Below are 27,404 nucleotides of genomic sequence, written 5' to 3' on the forward strand. Positions count from 1 at the left end.
GAGTCCAGCCCGGGGTCGTCACATGTGGTTGCTGCAAGCCCGCCGGACGCTCCTTCGTCGAATCCCCCGGCCGCCACTCACTCTAGCCCGCCGTGTGTGACGCTGTGTGTTTCGTTGTGAAAGCGAAACTACTTTGTTTGGCCTTCCAAAAGAGGACACAACTAGAAATCAGTGGTTAAGTTGTATTTACAACACTGTTCCAGTTCAACAGTTCAACCCAAATATTCAGATGTGTGCAGCGCATTATACGGAGGACTGTTTCCTGATCCTGGTAGAGTAGACTACAATGCCGGCTGTTCTGACTCACAGTCTGTAAGTACGTTTTCATATTTAAAGAATTTGCCACTGATGATTCAAACGTGAGTTTTGAGCAGTGTAGAGTAGCGCTTGTTGTTTGTCATTTCTCCGATCACAAATGCAGACATGGTTTTATGTTTATGCAGCGCGATGCAATGCAATGCAACGCGTAAAAAGACAGTATAAGTCATTATAATCCGTAATTATGTCCCCACTGGATGCAACAAATGCCTCGTTTATAATAGGTTTTAATGTTTTTGTCTCGTCGCTCCGGTCGGACAGGGCATCACAGTATGGTAAGGGCGTAGATCAAGGGAGTTAAACATACATCGTACCCCGCTCTTCCCTATAAACATTTTTACAATTAAATGTATAAAAACATATAAACACATTTCTCTCTGCACTTGTGGGTTTAAATCACTTTAACCTTTTAAAGCTGAAAGTCCAATAAATGCAAATCATTTAAAAGGCTGGGCTCCTCTTCCTGAACGATAGCGATGAAGAGATTTTTCACAGTGACGCTGCTTTTACGCACTTTGCTGCAGATCTCTCTCATGCTTTCTTCTTTAGTTGAAGTCGGATGTGTGATTTTAGAATACATTTCTTCATTAATGACCTGCTCCTGAAGCAGTTTGTCTGCAATGCCGTTCACATTCTTAACACTTTTAATAAGAGCACACCAATTTCTATCAAAAAAACTAACTTTATCAAAGTTGATAGACCCTTGTGGTTTTGTTTGTATTTCTCCATGTTGGAACAAACTAGACTCGACTTTGCTTGCAATTGTTTCGGCTAATTCTTCTTTCCAAATTGTGGCAGTCCAAACTGATTTCTGATCATCCACTCGACTGAGAGTCATATTGATGTCATTGACCACAGGATGTTTGACCTTGAAGAAGTTTGGCTCAATGTCACCTCTTAGTTTGATTGCTTCGGGTTGGACAGAAGCTCCAGGAACCTCAAGACTGTGTTGTTTCATCATCCGCAGTGGGGTTTCAGGTCTTGGACATTTGACTGGTTGACTCGATTTTTCCTCAATCTTAATTTTTTCTTTAAAAAGTAAATCTGATGGGAAGAAATACACATGGAGAATGATGGGGTTCTTTTGTGTCATGAAGATCAGTAGATCACAGTGCACTTTCACTAATATCCTTAGTTTTATAAGCACTGTTTTTGGAGAAAAAGATGGTTGGAGTATTTTGGCATGAAAACGAGTCAACTCCACTGATTCAAAGGATATTCCCTCTTCTTCAACACTGAGGACCTTTATATCATCTTTAAGAGAGGGGTCTGACTCTGCTAAACAGGCGTAATGAGACAGATGGGCCTCCTCCAGTTTCCCTGAGATCACCGTCACATCAATCACAGGTCCAATTCTCTCACACTGAAGCGTCTCCAGCTCTGCACTGAGGAAACGTCCATCCACTGCACGGTACTGGAGAGTGACGTCACCAGCACAGACCCATCGCATTCTGGTCCTGCTGCACTCGAATCGACCCGCCGGAGTGCTGATCCTGAACTCTGACCCTCCTTCATCTGTACAGACTGACGGCTCCACCTGAACCCACTGATCAGAATCACCAATGTGAACACAAAACTGACACACTGGGAGCGGGTGAAGATTCAGTCCAGACTGTTCAGAGATGTTCAGCCTAGAAAACAGAGATAGCAGTGATAAATAAAATGACTTAATGTATAAAAGATAAACATGTGAGACTATAAAATTATCTCACTCTTCCAGCTCTTTCAAAATGTTTGGTTTGAATTTAATCTTCACTTTCTCGTTACAGCTGTGACTCCAGTCCTGTTCTTTGCACTGGTCAGTGGGTTTACTGCACTTCCTCCTTGAGAAAGATGGAAGAAACCAGAATAAAAATGCAAAATATATCACCAATATGTAGTTTAATCTTTTGCAATAAACAAGAAACCATGATATTGTTAGATTTGTACCAATATGGTGACTATTTCAAAATTGTCAGTTGGTGACCCAACAATTGGGACTCTAGAAGCTCTGCTCTAATATATATATATATACAGTATATATATTTATATCACATACCCTTCAATGATCACAGTGCAGTTTGGATCCTTCAGTGATTCATACAGTAACTCGAGTCCCTTCTCCAGCAGCAAACCAGTGACACTGACACTACAATATTGATGTTACACAAACATCAGTAAGCAAAGATTTGTCATAATAACATGCTATTAAAACGTGTTTTGCACTGCTTTCATTGCAAAACACTGAATTCTTTAATTATAATTAGAGGAGTCAGGGTCATACTATTGAATTATTAAACAGAAGCTCCTTGATGCTGACTGGTCAATAGTTGTTTTATTTACAGTGAAAAATTAACAAAAAAGTTGATGGTCCCCATTGACTTCCGATAAAAGCAAATAATCTTACCTAAACTGCTGTAGGCTGGTGCAGGTCTGGACGAGGGAAATGATCCGAGAAGCCCAGCTCTCATTCAGACTGCCCACCTTCAGATGCAGTGTCTTCAAACCCACAGAGTGAAATGAAGACAGCAGCAAACTGACATGCTCATCAAGAGCCGAAGAGCTGCAGAAATTGATAATTACATGTATGAATAACATTAAAGCTACTGATTAGATAAATAGCAAATTATGGCAAAATTGAATATTGTTCTTACACTTCTGCTACTTTTCCTGTCTTGCTGAGTCTCTGTAAGAAGAGTGTCCAGTCAGTGCTGGATATCTCTGATTGTGGACATGTAAGACTGATGTTTAAGACTGCTGGAAATGACAGATTCTTCTCTGAGGAGCTCAAAGACAAACTGAAACAGACCGAGAAACAGAAACATCGTACACTCACTATGAATGATAGCCACAGTGTTCTTGATCCTGACATAAAAATCGCATTAACTGTATGTGCAAACATTTCTTACAAAACATCTCCATGTGTGACTGACACGTCAAGTGACAATCTGGGACTCTCAGCACTGTATTCATCCTCCTGAACTCTACCAAGTCAAAAGAACAGATAACTTATCAAACAATTCTTTTGAATACATTAATTTATTAGTTATTCAGATATTTTTATGGCTGTATTTGAAGTAGGATGTTTTAATTACTTCAGTTCTTTTAAAATTTTTGATTCACCAAGAATCTGGATAAAGCCTCCGACTTCTGACAGGTGCTCCACTGATAACCTTGAGTTCAAAACAAAAAGTAATTTAGAAATTAAATGTTTTATTAAAGGAGACATATTATGCCCCTTTTTACAATATGTAATATAAGTCTTTGGTGTCCCAAGAATGTGTCTGTGAAGTTTCAGCTCAAAATACTCCACAGATCATTTATTATAACATTTTGAAAAAAAAATTTTTTGCATCTTTAAATGCAAATAAGCTGCTGCTCCCCGCCCCATTTTCCAGAATAGAGCTGCGCCATTATAGCTTGGACTTGCTAAAAACATGTTTTGGTTCTGATTATCATGTTTATCTCACTGAAATCATGCGTTTTAAACCATATGAGTTTAAACTTCTGATATACTGTTTTCTGAGCACACACACATACGAAGCACACGGACAGAAAGCGGCTGCCACAGCATGCGAGTAATAAACTAAGCTCTCATTCACACACAAGTTTACGTTAAAAACACACATGAGTTACAAAAACAGTCGGTTATGTCTGTGAAGGTAAACAGCTGGGAAATAAATCGCATGTTTATTTTAGATCTGTCTGGCAGCAGCAATATACATTAAATAAATCAATAAATCCACCGCTCTCTTGTCACCTCTGAAGCTGGGACTCTAAACAGTGTTCTGTGCTCGTCTGTGCAGCCAAAGACAGAAGAGTTAGCATGTTTTGCTCAAACTTTCGCCATGGCATTAGAACTAGAACAACGTTGTCGCTTGCAAAATCAAATGACGCCGCTGTGGGTGTAAACTTACAGATTAAAGGGCCGGTAATATTATAATGAGATCCCTTTGCCACGTCACCAAGGGACTGAAATCAGACGCGCTTATCAAAGGCTTAACAAAACAAAGTTACTGGGTTAATCTTTTTCATGTTTCCTTGGTTGGTAGATGCACCGGGGACCTGATTATAGCACTTAAAACCTAGGATTTTCATGATATGTCACCTTTAAAGTAAACCAAGATATATATCTTGATTTTATATGGTTTTGAAAAATTGTGCAATTTTTCTGATTTTATGACACGAAAAATGTAAAGTAAAAACTAAATAACATTTTCTTGCACCTTGAATACGTGTGTACACACTTGATTATATAACTTTAAAAAATTTTTACTTTTTTTTCAATGATTATTTTTTTATTTTTGCAAATATTGCAATATTCTAATTCATAAATATTCAATTTTCAAACATCTACAATCTAAACAAAACTTGCTATGTCATCAGAGGTAAAATATCTGTCTCATTTTAAGAGACCCACAGTGATATCATTTACGGTTTAATGGTTTTTGTTCTGAATTTTAAAATATGTATTTCTTCATGTTCTTTATATCACCTGACGTTTTTAACTTTTAGTGAAGGTTTTTAATTATTAGTATTAATATTGCTAATATTATTATTGTGCCACGTTATTGACCCCATATATCACAAAAACACTTGCAAGGACAAGAACACAAAAAAAGGTGTCAATCAAGAATTCATTTTCCATCTACAAGTGTTTCTCCATGCAAACACACTGACCTCAGAGTCTCACACATGCAGAATGCTGGCTGGAGAATCTTGAGTTTCTCGGCTGTTAAATCACAGTACGTGAGGTTCAGGTCTCTGATGTGTGGACAGCACTGAAGACAGTACAGCAGCACCCAACAGTCTGTGCTCCTCAGGGAAACTTTGGACAGATTCATGGATACCCAATCTCCTAAAGCTCTCCTCACAAACTCCTCATCCTGGAGCTCATACAGACAGCGAAGAGCAAACAGTTCACATCCATGCTGTCTTCTCGTTTTTAGAACACTTTCCAGCAAGTCTGTCTTCAGTTTTATGGTGTGAGGAACAGTCCACTTGATAATTTCAAAGAGTGAGCTGCTCGCTTTCTCATTTAAGAGACCACAGAGAAACATAATGACTGAAGGGACAGGATTTGATCTCCTTTCTGGACATGGCCTACTGATTATACCCTTCGATTTCAGCGATCTCAACAGCTGTCTGACTTTCCCCCAGGACTCATTTCCATCCAGTATAATATAGAAAAGACCTGTGAAAAACTCTTGAAAGCTGAAATGCATAAACTTGAACACTGGCACCTGTCTGTTTTTTCTTTTCAAACTATCTTTATACAAGAACACACTAGTAGCTGGATCTAAGTCAGTCTTGGCTACACACTTTTCATCAAGAAAGACCTGCTGCTTCTTCATCCCTTCCTCTGCCAGCAGACCCAGCCTCCTCAGCGTGGTGAGGACAGACTGACTGTGACCATGATGCTCTAGTAGAGTGGACACAAAGAGCACATATATGGAGGTGGTTGTCTTTAGTTCTCTCATCACACGATCGTCATCGGTTAAGTGTTTCTTCAGACAAAAACAGACCATCCAACACAGCAAAGGCACAGAGCAGGCAGTCAGAAGGATTTCATTCGCTTTTAGACTCTCATGTGTTTTGCTGAAGAGTTGCTCATCCTGAAAGAACTTCTGGAAGTACTCCTGCACCCCTCTCTCAGAGAAGCCCATAATCTCAGTGAAACGCTGACGTCCCTTGAGGAGATTCATTTCTGTATCTGCAGCTGATCTGGTGGTAACCAGCAGGAAAGACTCAGGCAGAATCAGTCCATTCAGCAGACGCCTAAGAGTGTCCATTGGCAGGGCTTTCTGCAATGGATTAGTAGGTAATAATATTTGAATGTGTGGATCAAATGAGAACTCATCTATTCCATCAATGAGGATGAGGACTTTCCTTGGTGTTAACTCTAGTATCTGTGAGATCTGATCTGATGTTAAACTGCAACTCCAGCTCAAAAGCCCAAACAAGTTCATCATCCAAACAGCACACTTCAGCTCTTCACACTTCAACAGAAAAACTACATCGAAGTTTTCAGAGTAAAGTTCTCCAGAAGCCCAGTCCAACATGATCTTCTGTAGCATGAAAGATTTCCCTCTTCCAGAATCTCCACTGAGAATCACAGTTTTCGGTGTGTTTCCATCACCGTCGGGACTGAACAGCTGGTCTATTCTGATGCTGTGATTCTTGTCATTTGATAACAGTTGAAATGAAGCATCCACAGACCTCACATGATCACGATAGTATTTCTCAGTTTGCTCTTTGCTCCTCTGAATGATCACTGGTTCAGTATAACGGGTGGCCAGATCAACACGCTCATCAGATGGAAGATTATACTCTGCCACAAACTTAAACTTGTCAGTCACTGATGCTTTATACTGGTGAATCTTTTGAAGCCACTCTAAAAAAACACACAAGTTATAGACTTTATATAAATGTATAAAGACAAATAAATGTAGTTCTTTTAAACTTTATATTTATCAAATAATCCTTAAAAAAAGCTCTTCCACATTTTCCACAAGTCATTAAAAAGCACAACCATTTTCAACTAAAAAAAATACTAAAGTTTCCTAAGTGCCAAATTTAGATTTATAAAGGTTTATGTAACACTATAGACTGGAGTAATGACCACTAATAATGGAGCTTTGCCATTACATTTAAATATATTCAAATAAAAAAAAAAAGGTATTATTTTAAATTGTGATGATGTTTCATAATATTGGTGTTTTTCAGGATTGATGTATGAAAGAAAGAAAGAAAGAAAGTAGTTTATATCTTCCATGGATTACAAATATTACAAATTCTTATTAATATTATAAATGTATATAAAATAAATATATGTATGTCTAGAAAAACTGACAAGTTTAAAAATAAATCAATCAGCCACAATGAGCTCTGGTAATACTCAAACCAGTCAGTGACAGTTTGTATAAAAAGATCTGACTCTAACTTCCTGCTCACCTTCAATTCTATTACCAAGACACACATAGGAAATACTGCACTTCAGGCTTGCACACGCCTATGAAGGGAGTATTATATCAATACTAATGACAACTGGGTAAACTCACTGTTATGTCTGGCTCGCGAGGGCGTCTGTCGGGTTTTCGGGCCTCTGGTACGGTTTATGGCACTACGTCTTAGATTCCCAACCTTCACATTCATTACACGAGCCCTGCCCACTGGTACCAGGGGAGGAGGATCAAGAGGCCTACTTTTTCTGCTAACAACGCCTGTTAAAATCAACCACAGGACAGGTCATAGATTACACCCGCACTTGCAGCAACAATAGTAGCCTTTAGTGACATATGATCATTAGTAAATTTGAGGAATTTTTGTCTTCAAACACTAAAGACAAAAATATATACAGTATATATGGATAACCACTTCTATTACAGGTTTCTATTACAGTACAGGCTAAGCCACTTTACTTAAAAAAGGCATCCAACCTCATAGTCTGAATGTTTTCATGGCAAGTGAAAATAATTCATGTAGCACCAACACACGTAAACTTAAAATTAAGATGACGGTACTCAATGAAATTTAGTTGTGACTAAATGTAAAAGCATTAACGTTAACTAATTCTAACATATTAAATTCAACAAACCGCAAAATATTTTTGATGGCACAGATTATATATACACATAAATCATATATACCTTTGCGTGTCTTCCGCTTCTCTCCTTCTGGGTTGTGCTTGCTCATTTTTGTGGACAACCTGCCGAACCCACAAATTCAGTTAATAAAGATTCATATATATAATGAAGCCTGAAAACAGAAAGTGCACTGTATTCTTTTTGGACATGCTTATTCATATGCCAAAATTCTGTTAAAATATGCCTGAACCATACATGTACCTAGGCCATGTCAAACTGGACAATACAGTAAAATGGCTATATGACATGAGAATATAGAAACAAAACTTGTACAGATTCTTTTTTACATTCACCTTATTCAGTGATCTTATCAGACAAAGTATATTGCAGCAGTCTGTTTATGAGATGTGAGGATTTCAAGGTTACTGTTTGAGTGTTGTCTTAATTTAACTTACTTAATTTAAAACAATAATATATTTTCCAATTAATATCAGTTCAGTTAAGTTTACACATCATTTTAACTTACATTCTAGCATTAAACAGTAGCTGTTGACATCTTTTTATGAAGTACATGGTAAATCTGTGAATCCTGGCTGTCCATATAGGCACTTGCTATTCTAAAGCAATATTTTCTTCACCAGAGAAAAAGGTGAATAATCAGAACACACCAGTTCTTCAAAGATGAAATCATATCACTATCACAGATCTTTCTCAAAATCCTGACTGGTTAAATTAGTATGTGATTTCAGAATATAGTTCATCATGAATTATTCTCTGCTCATGCAGTCTGCAATGTGCTTCACATTTTTTACCCTTTGTATAAAAGCTAGCCAGTGTTTATCAAAAATATCAGCATTAACCTACCTGAGCATTACATCTCTCATTTCTTTTTTTTTCTCATCAAGTTTGCCTTTCCAAATTATTGTTTTCCACACAAACATTTCATCCTGCTGTCTGATGACAGTCATCTGTACATCCTCATCTACGTTTGGCTTGATCTTGAAGAAGTTTGGGTGAATATTACTTAAAAATATAATCCCCTCTTCGGGAAGTACACTGGCACCGGATACTTCAAGAATGTGTGGTGTGTCCATCTGAATTTTCATGCTAGACCTGTGGTGGTCAATCTCAAGGACGATAGGATTATTTTCTGTTTCTTCCTGCTTAATTTTTTCTTTTGAAAAAGTATCAAACAGTGGAAAAAAGTAGACATGGAGAATAAGAGGATCTTCGTTTGTCATGAAGATGATAAGATCTAAATGCTGTTCAACAGGGATGTCTTTTTCTTTAATCACTGTGGTAGGCCAAAAGGATGGTTGGATTATTTTGGCATGAAAACGAGTCAGCTGCACTGATTCCAAGATTGCAACCTCATCTTTAACGCTGAGTCCTATTACAGCATCTTCAACAGAGAGGTCTGACTCTGCTAAACAGGCGTAATGAGGCAGATGGGCCTCCTCCAGTTTCCCTGAGATCACTGTCACATCAATCACAGGTCCAATTCTCTCACGCTGAAGTTTCTCCAGCTCTGCTCTGAGGAAACGTCCATCCACTGCACGGTACTGGAGAGTGACGTCACCAGCACAGACCCATCGCATTCTGGTCCTGCTGCACTCGAATCGACCCGCCGGAGTGCTGATCCTGAACTCTGACCCTCCTTCATCTGATTCTGTACAGACTGACGGCTCCACCTGAACCCACTGATCAGAATCACCAATGTGAACACAAGACTGACACACTGGGAGCGGCTGAAGATTCAGTCCAGACGGTTCAGAGATGTTCAGCCTAGAGAACAGAGATGATAAAGATAAATGAGATGATAAATGTATGAAAAAACAAACATTTAAGACTATAAAATTATCTCACTCTTGCAGCTCTTCCAAAACTTTTGGTTTGAAGTGAATCTTCACTTTCTCATTGCAACTGTGTCTCCAGTCCTGTACTTTGCACTGGTCAGTTGGTTTACTGCACTTCTTCCTTGATAAACATGTAAGAAACCAAAATAAATAGCATACACCAAATATGCTAAATATACCACCACTCCACTTGAAGCTTTTGTAGGTTTTGTCCATATTGTCACCCAGCAAAAATGTTACAGTATGCTCCATAATTGATATGCACATTGCAGAAGAAACTCATTTGTTTTGTGGTTTTAATTTAGTTAAAATAAAAAAGCATGCTCAAACGGGTTGTCTTTATATAAGTAGGCCTATGTCAAACGGACCGTTGATAAGTGCACACATACCCTTCAATGATCACAGTGCAGTGTGGATCTGTCAGTGATTTCTTCAGTAACATGAGTCCCTCCTCCAAAAGCAATCCAGTGACACCGACACTACAATATTGAAGTTACACAAAATGTATTAAAGTTTTTGAAATACATGCAATACATGCTATCATTTAGTTAGTGACATTTCAATTAGCTTGCAGCATAGAGAATGTGAGTTTAAAGTATTATTTATGATGAACAAATCTATATTGTGGAATAATCAATATTCTGTTCTGTCAGTCATCATTTACTAATGCAAATCCTCTCACCTGAGCTGCTGTAGACTGCTGCAGATCTGGACGAGGGAAATTATCCCAGAAGCCCAGCTCTTATTCAGACTGACCAAATTCAGATGCAGTGTCTTCAAACCCACAGAGTGAAATGAAGACAGCAGCAAACTGACAAGCTCATCAAGAGCTGAAGAGCTGCAGAAATGTATTTGACCACAATGTGTTTGAATAACAGTAACGCTACTGATAAGATAAATGGGGTAATGGCAAAATTGACATTTTTCTTACTCTTCTGCTACTTTTCCTGTCTTGCTGAGTCTCTGTAAGAAGAGTGTCCAGTCAGTGCTGGATATCTCTGATTGTGGACATGTAAGACTGATGTTTAAGACTGCTAGAAATGAGGAGCTGAAAGTCAACCTGAAACAGACAAACACAGAGAAACATTTGATAACCACACTACACACTCACTATGAATGAAATGTTGTGTTCTGATTGTTCCCTACAAGACTATATAATTATTCTATCAAATAATCTTGATAAGAAGGATTACGATGTATGTCCAAAGGTTTCTTACAAAACATCTCCACGAGTCACTGACAGGTTAAGTGACCATCTGGGACTCTCTGCACTGTTCCCATCCTCATGAAGTCTACCAATTCAAAAGAACAGATAACTTATGTTCAATTATTATCAAATATTTCATATTACTGTATTGGAAGTATGATGTTGACAACCTAAACATGATATATGAATGACAAATATGAGTGTGACAGATACTTTTAAAAATCTAGTTAAAAATGCATTTGCACAAATTGTCACCTTTCCATATTATATCCAAGCTGATTTCACATGGTTTTGAAATAAAACTTAAACGTTTTTTAATCATTAATGTAATTTAAAAAATCATATATTTAAACAAAAAATTGTATTTGCAAATATCACAAATGTATAATTCATAAATGGACATTTTTTTTAATAATTACAATGCAAACAAACCTTGTCATTTTATCAGGGGTAAAATATCTGTGTAATATTGTAGATGTCACATTCTGTGTGTTCTGTTACTGTTGTGTCTGCACACCGTTTCGTTGCCTTCTTGTCTGTGGATTACCTACCTGAATTTGTTTTGTTTGATAAACCTTTTGTAATCTGAACAATTTTTGGGACTTTTTCCATCATCATTTGGACAAAACGTTACAATAGGAGATGTATTGACATTGAAATATAGGCGTAAGGGTGTGTAGTGGTTTTCTATATGAGATATTATTATGATTATTGTGTATAAGTGTCATGCCACTGACCCATATACCACAGAAACACTTGCAAGTACTTTAAGCAAAAATAAATGTAATAAAAAATATATATAATAAACTAATAATTAATTTTTTAATTGTATTTTAAAAAGTGTGTCAATCGAGAATTAAGATCGAATCTAAGTGTTTCTTCATGCAAACACACTGACCTCAGAGTCTCACACATACAGAATGCTGGCTGAAGAATCTTGAGTTTCTCGGCTGTTAAATCACAGTACATGAGGTTCAGGTAGTCTACCAATTCAAAAGAACAGATAACTTATGTTCAATTATTATCAAATATTTCATATTACTGTATTGGAAGTATGATGTTGACAACCTAAACATGATATATGAATGACAAATATGAGTGTGACAGATACTTTTAAAAATCTAGTTAAAAATGCATTTGCACAAATTGTCACCTTTCCATATTATATCCAAGCTGATTTCACATGGTTTTGAAATAAAACTTAAACGTTTTTTAATCATTAATGTAATTTAAAAAATCATATATTTAAACAAAAAATTGTATTTGCAAATATCACAAATGTATAATTCATAAATGGACATTTTTTTTAATAATTACAATGCAAACAAACCTTGTCATTTTATCAGGGGTAAAATATCTGTGTAATATTGTAGATGTCACATTCTGTGTGTTCTGTTACTGTTGTGTCTGCACACCGTTTCGTTGCCTTCTTGTCTGTGGATTACCTACCTGAATTTGTTTTGTTTGATAAACCTTTTGTAATCTGAACAATTTTTGGGACTTTTTCCATCATCATTTGGACAAAACGTTACAATAGGAGATGTATTGACATTGAAATATAGGCGTAAGGGTGTGTAGTGGTTCTCTATATGAGATATTATTATGATTATTGTGTATAAGTGTCATGTCACTGACCCATATACCACAGAAACACTTGCAAGTACTTTAAGCAAAAATAAATGTAATAAATAATATATAATAAACTAATAATTAATTTTTTTATTGTATTTTAAAAAGTGTGTCAATCAAGAATTAAGATTGAATCTAAGTGTTTCTTCATGCAAACACACTGACCTCAGAGTCTCACACATGCAGAATGCTGGCTGGAGAATCTTGAGTTTCTCGGCTGTTAAATCACAGTACATGAGGTTCAGGTCTCTGATGTGTGGACAGCACTGAAGACAGTACAGCAGCACCCAACAGTCTGTGCTCCTCAGGGAAACTTTGGACAGATTCATGGATACCCAATCTCCTAAAGCTCTCCTCACAAACTCCTCATCCTGGAGCTCATACAGACAGCGAAGAGCAAACAGTTCACATCCATGCTGTCTTCTCGTTGTTAGAACACTTTCCAGCAAGTCTGTCTTCAGTTTTATGGTGTGAGGAACAGTCCACTTGATCATTTCAAAGAGTGAGCTGCTCGCTTTCTCATTTAAGAGACCACAGAGAAACATCATGACTGAAGGGGCAGGATTTGTTATCCTTTCTGGAGATAGTCTATTGATTATACCCTTCGATTTCAGCGATCTCAACAGCTGTCTGACTTTCCCCCAGGACTCATTTCCATCCAGTATAATATAGAAAAGACCTGTGAAAAACTCTTGAAAGCTGAAATGCATAAACTTGAACACTGGCACCTGTCTGTTTTTTCTTTTCAAACTATCTTTATACAAGAACACACTAGTAGCTGGATCTAAGTCAGTCTTGGCTACACACTTTTCATCAAGAAAGACCTGCTGCTTCTTCATCCCTTCCTCTGCCAGCAGACCCAGCCTCCTCAGCGTGGTGAGGACAGACTGACTGTGACCATGATGCTCTAGTAGAGTGGACACAAAGAGCACATATATGGAGGTGGTTGTCTTTAGTTCTCTCATCACACGATCGTCATCGGTTAAGTGTTTCTTCAGACAAAAACAGACCATCCAACACAGCAAAGGCACAGAGCAGGCAGTCAGAAGGATTTCATTCGCTTTTAGACTCTCATATGTTTTGCTGAAGAGTTGCTCATCCTGAAAGAACTTCTGGAAGTATTTTTTAATTGTATTTTAAAAAGTGTGTCAATCGAGAATTAAGATCGAATCTAAGTGTTTCTTCATGCAAACACACTGACCTCAGAGTCTCACACATACAGAATGCTGGCTGAAGAATCTTGAGTTTCTCGGCTGTTAAATCACAGTACATGAGGTTCAGGTCTCTGATGTGTGGACAGCACTGAAGACAGTACAGCAGCACCCAACAGACTGTGCTCCTCAGGGAAACTTTGGACAGATTCATGGATACCCAATCTCCTAAAGCTCTCCTCACAAACTCCTCATCCTGGAGCTCATACAGACAGCGAAGAGCAAACAGTTCACATCCATGCTGTCTTCTCACTGTAAGAACACTTTCCAGCAAGTCTGTCTTCAGTTTTATGATTTGAGGAACAGTCCACTTGATCATTTCAAAGAGTGAGCTGCTCGCTTTCTCATTTAAGAGACCACAGAGGAACATCATGACTGAAGGGACAGGATTTGATCTCCTTTCTGGACATGGCCTACTGATTATACCCTTCGATTTCAGCGATCTCAACAGCTCTCTGACTTTCCCCCAGGACTCTTTTTCATCCAGTAAAACATAGAAAAGTCCTGTGAAGAACTCCTGAAAGCTTAGATGCACAAACTTGAATACTGGAACCTGTCTGTTATTTCTTTTCAAACTATCTTTACACAAGAACACGCTAGTAGCTGGATCTAAGCCAGTTGCAGTCACACTCTTCTCTACAAAAAGACCTTCTTGCTTCTTCATCCCTTCCTCTGCCCGCTGACCCAGACTCCTCAGCATGGTGAGGACAGACTGACTGTGACCATGATGCTCTAGTAGAGTGGACACAAAGAGCACATATATGGAGGTGGTTGTCTTTAGTTCTCTCATCACACGATCGTCATCGGTTAAGTGTTTCTTCAGACAAAAACAGACCATCCAACACAGCAAAGGCACAGAGCAGGCAGTCAGAAGGATTTCATTCGCTTTTAGACTCTCATGTGTTTTGCTGAAGAGTTGCTCATCCTGAAAGAACTTCTGGAAGTACTCCTGCACCCCTCTCTCAGAGAAGCCCATAATCTCAGTGAAACGCTGACGTCCCTTGAGGTCCAGCAAGTCTGTCTTCAGTTTTATGGTGTGAGGAACAGTCCACTTGATCATTTCAAAGAGTGAGCTGCTCGCTTTCTCATTTAAGAGACCACAGAGAAACATAATGACTGAAGGGACAGGATTTGATCTCCTTTCTGGACATGGCCTACTGATTATACCCTTCGATTTCAGCGATCTCAACAGCTCTCTGACTTTCCCCCAGGACTCTTTTTCATCCAGTAAAACATAGAAAAGTCCTGTGAAGAACTCCTGAAAGCTTAGATGCACAAACTTGAATACTGGAACCTTTCTGTTATTTCTTTTCAAACTATCTTTACACAAGAACACGCTAGTAGCTGGATCTAAGCCAGCTGCAGTCACACTCTTCTCTACAAAAAGACCTTCTCGCTTCTTCATCCCTTCCTCTGCCCGCTGACCCAGCCTCCTCAGCATGGTGAGGACAGACTGACTGTGACCATGATGCTCTAGTAGAGTGGACACAAAGAGCACATATATGGAGGTGGTTGTCTTTAGTTCTCTCATCACACGATCGTCATCGGTTAAGTGTTTCTTCAGACAAAAACAGACCATCCAACACAGCAAAGGCACAGAGCAGGCAGTCAGGAGGATTTCATTCGCTTTTAGACTCTCATATGTTTTGCTGAAGAGTTGCTCATCCTGAAAGAACTTCTGGAAGTACTCCTGCACCCCTCTCTCAGAGAAACCCATAATCTCAGTGAAACGCAGAGGTCCCTTGAAGAGATTCATCAGTGCATCAGCAGCTATAGATCTTGTGGTGACAAGCAAGAACGACTCAGGCAGGAAGATTCCCTTTAACACACTTCTAAGAATGTCCATAGGTCGGGCTCTATCGGATGAATTAGTGAGTAGTAACATCGAATGACTGGAGGGATGATTTACATACTCATCAATTCCATCAATGAGGATGAGGACTTTCTCTGGTTTTAACTCTAGTATATGTGAGATCTGATCTGATATTAAGTTGCAACTCCAGCTCAAGAGCCCAAACAAGTTCAACTCCTCAAAAATACACTTCAGCTCTTCACACTTCAACAGAAAAACTACATCAAAGTTTTCAGAGTAAAGTTCTCCAGAAGCCCAGTCCAACATGATCTTCTGTAACATAAAGGATTTCCCTCTTCCAGAATCTCCACTGAGAATCAGTTTTCGGTGTGTTTCCATCACCGTCGGCACTGAACAGCTGGTCTATTCTGATGCTGTGATTCTTGTCATTTGATAACAGTTGAGATGAAGCATCCACAGACCTCACATGATCACGATAGTATTTCTCAGTCTGCTCTTTGCTCCTCTGAATGATGACTGGTTCAGTATAACGGGCAGCCAGGTCAACACGCTCATCAGATGGAAGACTATACTCTGTCGCAAACTTACATTTATCAATGACTGACGCTTTATATTGAAGAATCATGTCACTCCAATCTACAAAAAAAAAACACAGCAGTTATTACTTTAGTGGTTAAAAAAATCTCCCAATCACACTGCCCCCTCACCCCCACAGCTTACAAGAACAAACTTAAATATATGAAAATATAACACTGTCATTTTGTGTGTACAGTCTCAAACAGGCCTCTGTTGTCTCTGCTTAAATAAAATCCCTAAAAGGAATTTACCAAAAATAGTAGTTTAACCTGGCTATTTATTCTGAAATGTTGAATTTTGCTCAAATAATGCTAAATTTAAAATTAATTATACCATGCAGCCTATTTTAACATTTTTCACATTTACTTAAAGATATGGACCCTTTTCACAGACTGTAATGATGCTTTTCCACAGTATTCTTTTATTTTCATTTTTAAAAACTGAATGTACATTTATAACACTATACTTTGTGAAAAATCTGGTAACACAGCTGCAAGGATGTTTCTAATACAATGGCATAGGGAGTGACATCTTTCACTTTGTAGAGTGGACACAAAGAGCACATATATGGAGGTGGTTGTCTTTAGTTCTCTCATCACACGATCGTCATCGGTTAAGTGTTTCTTCAGACAAAAACAGACCATCCAACACAGCAAAGGCACAGAGCAGGCAGTCAGGAGTCTTTCATTTGTCTCCACACTCTTGTATGATTTCCTGAAGAGTTGCTCATCCTGAAAGAACTTCTGGAAGTACGCCTGCACCCCTCTCTCAGAGAAGCCCATAATCTCAGTGAAACGCTGAGGTCCCTTTCGGAGATTCATCAGTGCATCAGCAGCTATAGATCTTGTAGTGACAAGCATGAATGACTCAGGCAGCAAGATTCCCTTTAACACACTCCTAAGAATGTCCATAGGTCGGGCTCTATCGGATGAATTAGTGAGTAGTAACATCGAATGACTGGAGGGATGATTTACATACTCATCAATTCCATCAATGAGGATGAGGACTTTCTCTGGTTTTAACTCTAGTATATGTGAGATCTGATCTGATATTAAGTTGCAACTCCAGCTCAAGAGCCCAAACAAGTTCAACTCCTCAAAAATACACTTCAGCTCTTCACACTTCAACAGAAAAACTACATCAAAGTTTTCAGAGTAAAGTTCTCCAGAAGCCCAGTCCAACATGATCTTCTGTAACATAAAGGATTTCCCTCTTCCAGAATCTCCACTGAGAATCAGTTTTCGGTGTGTTTCCATCACCGTCGGCACTGAACAGCTGGTCTATTCTGATGCTGTGATTCTTGTCATTTGATAACAGTTGAGATGAAGCATCCACAGACCTCACATGATCACGATAGTATTTCTCAGTCTGCTCTTTGCTCCTCTGAATGATGACTGGTTCAGTATAACGGGCAGCCAGGTCAACACGCTCATCAGATGGAAGACTATACTCTGTCGCAAACTTACATTTATCAATGACTGACGCTTTATATTGAAGAATCATGTCACTCCAATCTACAAAAAAAAAACACAGCAGTTATTACTTTAGTGGTTAAAAAAATCTCCCAATCACACTGCCCCCTCACCCCCACAGCTTACAAGAACAAACTTAAATATATGAAAATATAACACTGTCATTTTGTGTGTACAGTCTCAAACAGGCCTCTGTTGTCTCTGCTTAAATAAAATCCCTAAAAGGAATTTACCAAAAATAGTAGTTTAACCTGGCTATTTATTCTGAAATGTTGAATTTTGCTCAAATAATGCTAAATTTAAAATTAATTATACCATGCAGCCTATTTTAACATTTTTCACATTTACTTAAAGATATGGACCCTTTTCACAGACTGTAATGATGCTTTTCCACAGTATTCTTTTATTTTCATTTTTAAAAACTGAATGTACATTTATAACACTATACTTTGTGAAAAATCTGGTAACACAGCTGCAAGGATGTTTCTAATACAATGGCATAGGGAGTGACATCTTTCACTTTTCTGACTGCCGTAATTACTCTCTCTATATTATTCCCCCTCTTTTGTTCACCTGATGAGTGTCACTGACTCTGATTCCCTTCACCTGTTGTATATTAGGGTGTTTATGTGTATATTTACATTTAGACTGTAAAGGCTCCGAGCTCTTTGTGAAGTCTTGTTATTTTTTTGGAGGACAATTCTAAGTGTTGTTACTTGGCTATTATTTGGCTCTCCGGTGTTGTGCCCAATTCTGACCCCCTGCCAGATTATTACCCCCCTCACTGCTACCTGATTGGTCCACTGATAAATGGTCCCATTGATACTTTTGCTCTTCTCTGCTGCCTGTTCGACCAGTTTACTCTTTTACTGACTGCTTGGTTAATCCGCAATAAAAGTCTCTGCAAATGAATTTAGATTGCTCTGCCTCATTCCCATCATTACTGAGATCTACAAGCCCCAGTGTGACCAATCCCCCCACGCAATGCTACAAAGAGCTCTGGTAATACTCAAACCAAGACAACACAGTAAATAATATCATCTTGAAAAATTAGCTTGAATAAATCTATAAAGTGACTTATATTGATAATAACAGGATAATCTCACTTTTATGTCTGGCTGCTACTTTGGAATCAGGATCAGGAGGCTTGTGTTTCCATTTGTAATCACCTGTTACCAAGAACCACAGGACAGGTCACATTAGACTACCCATATTGGTAGGTTCGAGCATAATAAAAGTAATTTTTTCACTCTGTCTCCTCCAGAATATAGTACTTCAAAGAGCTTTCTCATTTTGCCCTGCTATGATCTCTGAATATGTTTCATCACGTATCACGTCCTTATTTATATTTATTTTTTATTAAAGATTTATTTTTGGCGTTTTTGCATTTATTTTGATAGGACAGTAGCTGAAGCGAGGTGGGAGAGAGAGAGAAGGGGACGGGATCGGGAAAGGTCTGTGAGGCGGGACTCGAACTCGGGACGCCCAAAGCACAACGGTGCTATATGTCGCCGCGCTGCCCACGTATTCTGAAGTCTACTGAAGATATATATTATTCATACATGCGTATAACTACAGTTGCAGTGCAGTTGCACCAGCATTGCTCTCGAGTGTTCACGGACCCGATCCCGGTTGGGGACTGACATTCCAATATGCTGGACGGCTTACAGTATAGCGGCCCATAGAAACAGTCGCTAATGAGGAATCTACCTATACACATCTATGGTAAACACACTGTATATGACTGTGAAGTATAAATGCACATGAATTTTGTTCAAAAATATATATAAAATAAAACAAAACAAAATAAAATATAAAATTAATAAAGAAATTAAATACAATATTAATTTCTTATTTATTTTACTAAAATCAATATAAAATTTGCACTTATTTGAGACTCGTGATATTGCATAAATATATGAGACAAAAGCTCATTCAGGGGCATATTTGCCCGATATCTAGAATTGTAGGGGCCTTAATATTTTAATATTAATACAGCAGTGAAAAGCACGCAAACTCTGACCCATTTGGCTTTCGATACTTCCTTATTTTTTAGTTCATCTGCAATAATTGCCATCACTGAGGTAACCCTCTGAATAAGAGCTACGTAGTTCCTATCCACAAATGTTATTTGTATAGCCTACATCGAAACGATATTTCATTCTATATATATAGATCATTCTAAAAATAAACAGACTGGTTAATTTTTTAAGTGTACAAAATACAAATTTATATTTAGAATGGATTCAAACTATTGGAGTTTAAGTCAGATCGCGCCGCTTTTTCTCGCTTACCAGAGCTCATCGTGTAGGAATAGACCTTGATCCGCGAATTATAATGAAATGCCGATTAGCCAGGTACTTTATTTAACGCTTTAAATATACCGTATCTAACATGCAATCGTAAAATTCAGTTTTAACCGAACTAGTTTCAGGTAAAGAAAAAGTTGCGTCACTCACCCTGCTGCTTCAAACTATTTCAAGTTAATGAAGTTTGGCAAATATTTAGATCGCGCCGTTTCTCTAACTTGCCAGAGCCGCTCATGGTGTTGAATTATGGAATCATTTTTGTGTCTTTATTATTCAATCAAACATTCTATGTTTGAGAGTAAAACTAATGATTTTGTTATTAAAAAATAAAAGATTGCAAAAAAAAGTCTTCTTAAGTGTTGTGTTGTTTGTCTCAATAACCAGTCTGTATCGTTGTTATCTCAACTTTATTAACACACTCTCAACTACATGATCGCTCTCTTTAACTCACTCGACTCTCTCCCGTTCCCACCCCTCTGTTCTCGCGATATCACTACTACATTAAGGCTCAAAAATAAAGAAATTGATTACACAATTATTTGCAGTGCGTATAAATCTTTGAAAATCTTTATTTTTCTTTGTGCACTTCAAACACTTTTCACCGCGAAACCACAAATGTGGCCAAAGAATAAACGTGTGCAACCTTCAAGGATTCTAGGGCTTGTTTATGAAAATTTGACAGTTTAATAGGTAACTTACTACACTTAAAAGTTACAGGACAATAAAAATGTAAGGCCACCACAACGTTTGAAGAATAGGTTAGGGATCCAAAACCAGGGTAACTCATTATTAGATAAACAATTCTTGATCCAGTTAATTTTGAAAGTCTGGTTAATGATATTAAAATCTAAAGCATTAAGACCACCCTCATTATAATTTCTTATCATAGATTCCCTTTGAACACATTCTGTCTTATTGTATAAATCTTTGAAAATCTTTATTTTTCTTTGTGCACTTCAAACACTTTTCACCGCGAAACCACAAATGTGGCCAAAGAATAAACGTGTGCAACCTTCAAGGATTCTAGGGCTTGTTTATGAAAATTTGACAGTTTAATAGGTAACTTACTACACTTAAAAGTTACAGGACAATAAAAATGTAAGGCCACCACAACGTTTGAAGAATAGGTTAGGGATCCAAAACCAGGGTAACTCATTATTAGATAAACAATTCTTGATCCAGTTAATTTTGAAAGTCTGGTTAATGATATTAAAATCTAAAGCATTAAGACCACCCTCATTATAATTTCTTATCATAGATTCCCTTTGAACACATTCTGTCTTATTTTTCCAAATAAAGCGGAATAGCAGAGAGTTAATAATTTTAATAGTTTTTTGATCAACATAAAGGGAAAAAGCAGGATAAACTAGGCGTGAAATGCCCTCAGCCTTAGTCAGCAGGACTCTTCCATAAATTGTCAAGTCTCTCTGCAGCCAGCAACATAAAATATTTTTAATGTTATCTAAACTTGGCTGAAAATTGTGATGGAGACGGTCTGAATCAGATCTGCAGATATCAACCCCTAGATATTTTACATGACGTTTAACTATAATACCATCAACAGAATTTTTATTTAAACTAATATTCAATACACTTTGGAAAGAAGCTCCAGTCTCCTCATTCTTTGTGTCCTGACCGACACACCAGGAGTGTATACTGCTGATAGTTAGAACCAGACCCTAGCACTCTCCTTTCCTCTCCAACACTGAAGCTTTGGAGAAAAGAATAAATTCATTGAAGGCAACAGAAACTTTTGAATCATTTTTAAGAAAAAGACAAGTATCGTCCGCTAACTGACTAATTATCAAAGTATTCCCTCCAATATTTATACCTTCAATATTGGAGTGCTTTATATGCAAACTTAATAGCTCGGCGGCTAATAGAAAAAGAAAAGGAGGATGTGATTGGTCATGCAGTAGCACAGATAAACACCACAAAGACATCTGAAATCTGTCATGAGATAATAAGTCTAAAGTTGTGGAAACTTTAGACGTGTTTTTTTTAGGTGTTTTTAAGCTTTAATGTGAGTTACTGTTACCATTACCTTTCTCCACAAAAGCTGGCATGGCAGTTCTACTTCTGAAACTGGAAATGTTCCTGAGCATATTGGACACTGGTCTTCAAGTGCCTACACATTAAAGACAAAAATGTATGCAGGGCAAATTTTGTAAAATAGGAATTGATAATTGACAATTTAAAATCTAAAGCATTAAGACCACCCTCATTATAATTTCTTATCATAGATTCCCTTTGAACACATTCTGTCTTATTTTTCCAAATAAAGCGGAATAGCAGAGAGTTAATAATTTTAATAGTTTTTTGATCAACATAAAGGGAAAAAGCAGGATAAACTAGGCGTGAAATGCCCTCAGCCTTAGTCAGCAGGACTCTTCCATAAATTGTCAAGTCTCTCTGCAGCCAGCAACATAAAATATTTTTAATGTTATCTAAACTTGGCTGAAAATTGTGATGGAGACGGTCTGAATCAGATCTGCAGATATCAACCCCTAGATATTTTACATGACGTTTAACTATAATACCATCAACAGAATTTTTATTTAAACTAATATTCAATACACTTTGGAAAGAAGCTCCAGTCTCCTCATTCTTTGTGTCCTGACCGACACACCAGGAGTGTATACTGCTGATAGTTAGAACCAGACCCTAGCACTCTCCTTTCCTCTCCAACACTGAAGCTTTGGAGAAAAGAATAAATTCATTGAAGGCAACAGAAACTTTTGAATCATTTTTAAGAAAAAGACAAGTATCGTCCGCTAACTGACTAATTATCAAAGTATTCCCTCCAATATTTATACCTTCAATATTGGAGTGCTTTATATGCAAACTTAATAGCTCGGCGGCTAATAGAAAAAGAAAAGGAGGATGTGATTGGTCATGCAGTAGCACAGATAAACACCACAAAGACATCTGAAATCTGTCATGAGATAATAAGTCTAAAGTTGTGGAAACTTTAGACGTGTTTTTTTTAGGTGTTTTTAAGCTTTAATGTGAGTTACTGTTACCATTACCTTTCTCCACAAAAGCTGGCATGGCAGTTCTACTTCTGACACTGGAAATGTTCCTGTGCATATTGGACACTGGGCTTCAAAGTGCCTACACATTAAAGACAAAAAGGCAAATTTGGTAAAATAGGAATTGATAATTGACAATATGCAATTTAGCTTTTGCTTGTGTACCTCCTGAGGGTGATTGCAACATTGGATGATGTTGCATCATGTCTAAGGTTTTGCCTTGAAGATGTTGCCTCCTCTATCAACACCAAATCTTCTTCCTGCAAACAGAAAAGAAAAATGTGATGTTCTACTGATAGAATTCTAGGCTGTTGGGGGTAGTCACAAATAAAAACACCCCAGAAGTCAGGGGCATATTGAAATGTGGAAGTTAGTTCATTAAAAGGTATTCAAAGCAAAGTCTCTGCAAGGTTACAGTGGTACTGACTGACAAGTCCTGAATATCAATCGTTACTATTGAGGTAATACGTTTTGCAATTGTCATAGCACAGGTCTTAAAGATAGTACAAAACAAACCTGTTATTAAAATGCACAATACACAGTCTTGTAGACTAGGGTGAAGTCAGAATGTACAGACATCAGTCCCAAATCGTTGTATTTTAGAAAACTTTGAATGGCAAACTACAGCTGTTGGGTGCCGCCAATAGACTTGAGTGTGCATACGGTCATAATTTATGAATCATAACCCGCCAAATGGGCTAGTGTTCTGATGTGCGTTACTCACCTTACTTCACTGGAGCTATAATAATCTATAATCTCTGAAAATATTGGCCTGACGCTTTACTATTGGGGGCTCTGGCAGCTAGCTATACTGTTGGCTAATCAAATCTACAACGGGCTTAGCTAACGTTACGTATTTAGATGGGAGAGCATGAGAGGAGAGAATAATTAAGTTCACTTGTCACTGAGTTTAAGATGTTAAGTTAGTTATTTTACCCAGTAAATGACCTGTTGCTCGCCATTATACAACCTCGCTCGCTCTTCTGAGACGTTCTGTCAGACAGGTAGTGGCGGGGATTCCGGGGAAACTTAGTGGGCGTGGTCAACCTGTGACTTCAATCGAGAGTGACCAATAGAAAAAGGCCTTTCATCCTGGAGTGTACAGAGTGTACAGAGAACGCCCACTGAGAGACAGCTTCACTCACAAGCAAAACTTTTCACCTTGCAAACAAACGTTTTAGACCTGCAAAAAAAGAGGGCAGATAAGAGAGCCACATTTGTGGTTTCGCGATGAAACGTGTTTGAAGTGCACAAAGAAAAATAAAGATTTTCAAAGATTTATACGCACTGCAAATAACTTGATCAATTTCTTTATTTTTTAGCCTTTAGAAGACTTTTGTTTTGCAGTCTTTTATTTTTTAATGACAAAATAATTAGTTTTACTCTCAAACACAATGTTTGTTTGAATAATAAAGACACAAAAATAATTCCATATTGAATGAGTTTGATCCCCGAAGTAAAATTAAATGCTGACCAGCCAGTGGTTTTAACTCTTAAATCAAACGTGTCTACACTAAATTCACTCTGTTTAACAGAAAGAGTCCAGTAGCCCCTGTCCTCGCTGCAGCCTGCAGCACGGTGACGTAGCTGGACTATATCCACTACGTAGTGGATATTTTACGCGCGTGCGCTGTAGTAGGTCTCGAATAAATTCATATTTTTATTTACATTTTATCATTTTGCAGACGCTTTTATCCACAGCGACTTAGTCTAACGACTTGGTCTAAGTGAAGTCTAACGCAGTACATGTAGCAAGGGTTTTTGACCTACATTACATCTACACGATGACCTACATTACATTACAATGTAAAAACTTGAATGTCTAAATTCATCCGCGATGTTTTCGTCTATACCGGCAACTTCAAAGTTTTATTTATTTAATTATTTATTTTTTGAATAGCCTGCAATTCATATGTTATTGCCAGGATGCACATCAATGCTGTATCCATTATTATAAGGATACAACAAGCTGTAACATGACTGATATGCAGACGTTGCACTGTAAATAGCTAATTATTAAGATATACTTCTGTCATGAAAACAAATTCCTCGTATGTGAAAACATACCTGGCAATAAAGCTCATTCTGATTCTGATTCTGATACATCACTCTATCAGAGTTAGCCTAAATGTCTTTTTGATTCTATCCGTCATGTTTATGTAGCAGAGTGAGGTATAGACCCAGTATGATTGGCTGGCGTTACCCAAACAGGTGAACCTATCAGTGTTCATACTTTATCATGATTGGTCAGTTGGGTAAGTTTAATGAGCCAATTAGCGCCTGTGTGCCTATAAAAGGGGGGGTGTTTGGTTGCTTGGGATGCGTCATCCTTGGTACTGCCCCTTTGTGGCATGTGGAGCGTTGGGTGCTAGCAGTTGGGTTATCCGCATGCCTGTCGTGTGCTGGCTGTTGGCCAGTTTTCAGGTTTGTCCCCATTTTAAAAATGCCTTTTAAATAGAGAGGCTTATTATCTTGTTTTTCTACATATGGGCCTGCAAGTAGCTGTAATCCTGCGTGGTGAGCGACCATGTGTATTGCATCATTGCACTGTTTTCTTGGTAGGTATGGCTAGTTTTAAAGTTTGTTTTTAAACAAGTTGTGTTTAATGTCCAGCAGGATTGACTGCACGTCCAGGGGTTTCTAATGATCTTAATTGAAGCGTAACTGACTGCACTTCTGCTCTGCTCTACTTCGTTTGGTTCTGTCTGGCGTTCATCTGGGTCCATCTGTTATATTTTGTATTCATTGGTGTGTGTGGAATTAGGTGGGAGGGGTTGGCCATTGTACCTTGTACTGCGTGTCCACATGGCGTGCTGTGTTTAATATTACTGGTTTTTCACGAGTGTGTGTCATGGGTATTGAGTGTGGGATAGAAATCTGAGGGTCTTTGCTGGCCACCTCCCCCTTTATTTTCTTTTATTGTATTGTATTGTACTTGTTTTATAAGTTACTGGTAAGGACGTGTGATGTATTGAGACCTGGTGTGTTGTGTTTTTATCAATTGTATGTTAATAGTGACTTTTGTTTATACCCATTATTATGCTCACCCTGCCTTTGGCAACAACCCTGTGTCCCGGTGTATTCCAGGTGGCGTAGTCGACTATAGGATTTCTCTAATTATTGGTAATATTTAAGCACCTGACCACTTACTGCCACATTTATTTAATTGGGGATATTAGATTAATGCCGATCCATTGTTTTAGATTTTCTATTCTAATATAGCTAGAGAGAGCGCTCTCGTACGGAATGGATGGTTTGTCTTTAGCCATTTATAATTGGTATCTGTCTCCAGGGATTTTACTTGCATATAGGCCTAACACACAAAAAAAGAAATGGTCATCTTTGTGTTAATATGCCTTGTCCCCGACCGTGTGTGTGTGTGTGTGTGTGTGTGTGTGTGTATTAATTTGCTGGACATGGGATTAACTGTAAAAATCCTGGATAATGGATCTATCGTCTATACAGAACCCCGACTGACAGGATTGTTCTTTTTATAGGGTATAAAAATTGTCCGCATATTTTAGTAGGCCTATAACTTTTATTTTTTTACTGTAATGTATAGCACAGAGTGAGAACGAAGTAATATTTGATTCATGAACTAATTTGCCAGAACTGTCTAACTCTCTTGACTGTCAGAGGAAAAAATAAAGACAATAGTTACACACCATTTTTTTTCATAAAGAACAAACAAAATTGTAATTGGTAGAGTTTTATTTCTAAAACTAATAAAAAATAAACAGTTTACATACCCTTTCATTCAAAACTGTAAAAAATAATACACTACATCTACTCAATAAAATTGTGGCAACAGATTACAAGCAATAATATTAATTAAATTCAACAACTATTAAGAATTGAGTTAGAATTAATCAAACGTGTTCTTAAAAATTAGCCATTCAAATTAAGTAGATGCAAATAGCACACACAAAAAATTAATTTAAACAAAAATATTGGTTTCATCAGAGTACTATTTTAATGAATACTAAAAGGAATTGCTTTGATTTAACACAAAAAAATAATTTAGTATTATTATTTTTAATGAATTAAAATAATTAATGATTTCAGGTATGAATAACAGACACAAGACGTTGAAAATTAATTAAAACTTCTGCTTTATTGCCAACAACAGTTACAATAGCATCTATCAGTATTCTCAGACAGAGTGAACATTCACTAGTCGCTCAACAGAACCAATGTTTTTTTTTTAAATCCACAATTACTTTCTAAGGCATATGCATTCAGGTCTGCAGAACAAAGTCTCTTTTTGTGTTTCTTTTTAGGTACAAATAGTTTAATACACAACGAAGTTGCTTTTTTTGTCACTTTTCTCTTTCTAGACAAAATTTTCAAATATGTGAAGTCTTTGTTTGGCAATATGGAACTATAGAACAGATAAAACCATCTTATTTTAAGTTA

The 27,404-nt window shown here is 37.6% G+C and overlaps 1 protein-coding gene across 1 annotated transcript; it reads right to left on the minus strand.

Annotated features, from left to right (window-relative positions):
- Positions 1-571: 571 nt before the first annotated feature.
- On the minus strand, positions 572-18,791 carry LOC107568738 (uncharacterized). The gene is made up of 21 exons (XM_016254728.1): positions 18,754-18,791; positions 17,411-17,689; positions 14,783-15,958; positions 12,733-13,026; positions 11,845-11,929; positions 10,957-11,031; positions 10,671-10,799; positions 10,422-10,577; positions 10,129-10,218; positions 9,750-9,860; positions 8,748-9,668; positions 7,947-8,005; positions 7,359-7,520; positions 4,978-6,691; positions 3,393-3,470; positions 3,207-3,281; positions 2,952-3,095; positions 2,705-2,860; positions 2,357-2,446; positions 2,031-2,141; positions 572-1,949 (listed from the first exon to the last, which is right to left on the minus strand). The coding sequence occupies exons 2-21, from the start codon at positions 17,676-17,678 to the stop codon at positions 728-730; spliced, it is 7,116 nt and encodes a 2,371-aa protein (XP_016110214.1). The 5' UTR covers positions 17,679-17,689; positions 18,754-18,791; the 3' UTR covers positions 572-727.
- Between the last annotated feature and the right edge of the window lie 8,613 nt (positions 18,792-27,404).

Source organism: Sinocyclocheilus grahami, unplaced genomic scaffold (assembly GCF_001515645.1).
Source record: "Sinocyclocheilus grahami isolate Dianchi unplaced genomic scaffold, SAMN03320097.WGS_v1.1 scaffold1277.1, whole genome shotgun sequence".
NCBI classification, from domain to species: Eukaryota; Metazoa; Chordata; class Actinopteri; order Cypriniformes; family Cyprinidae; genus Sinocyclocheilus; species Sinocyclocheilus grahami.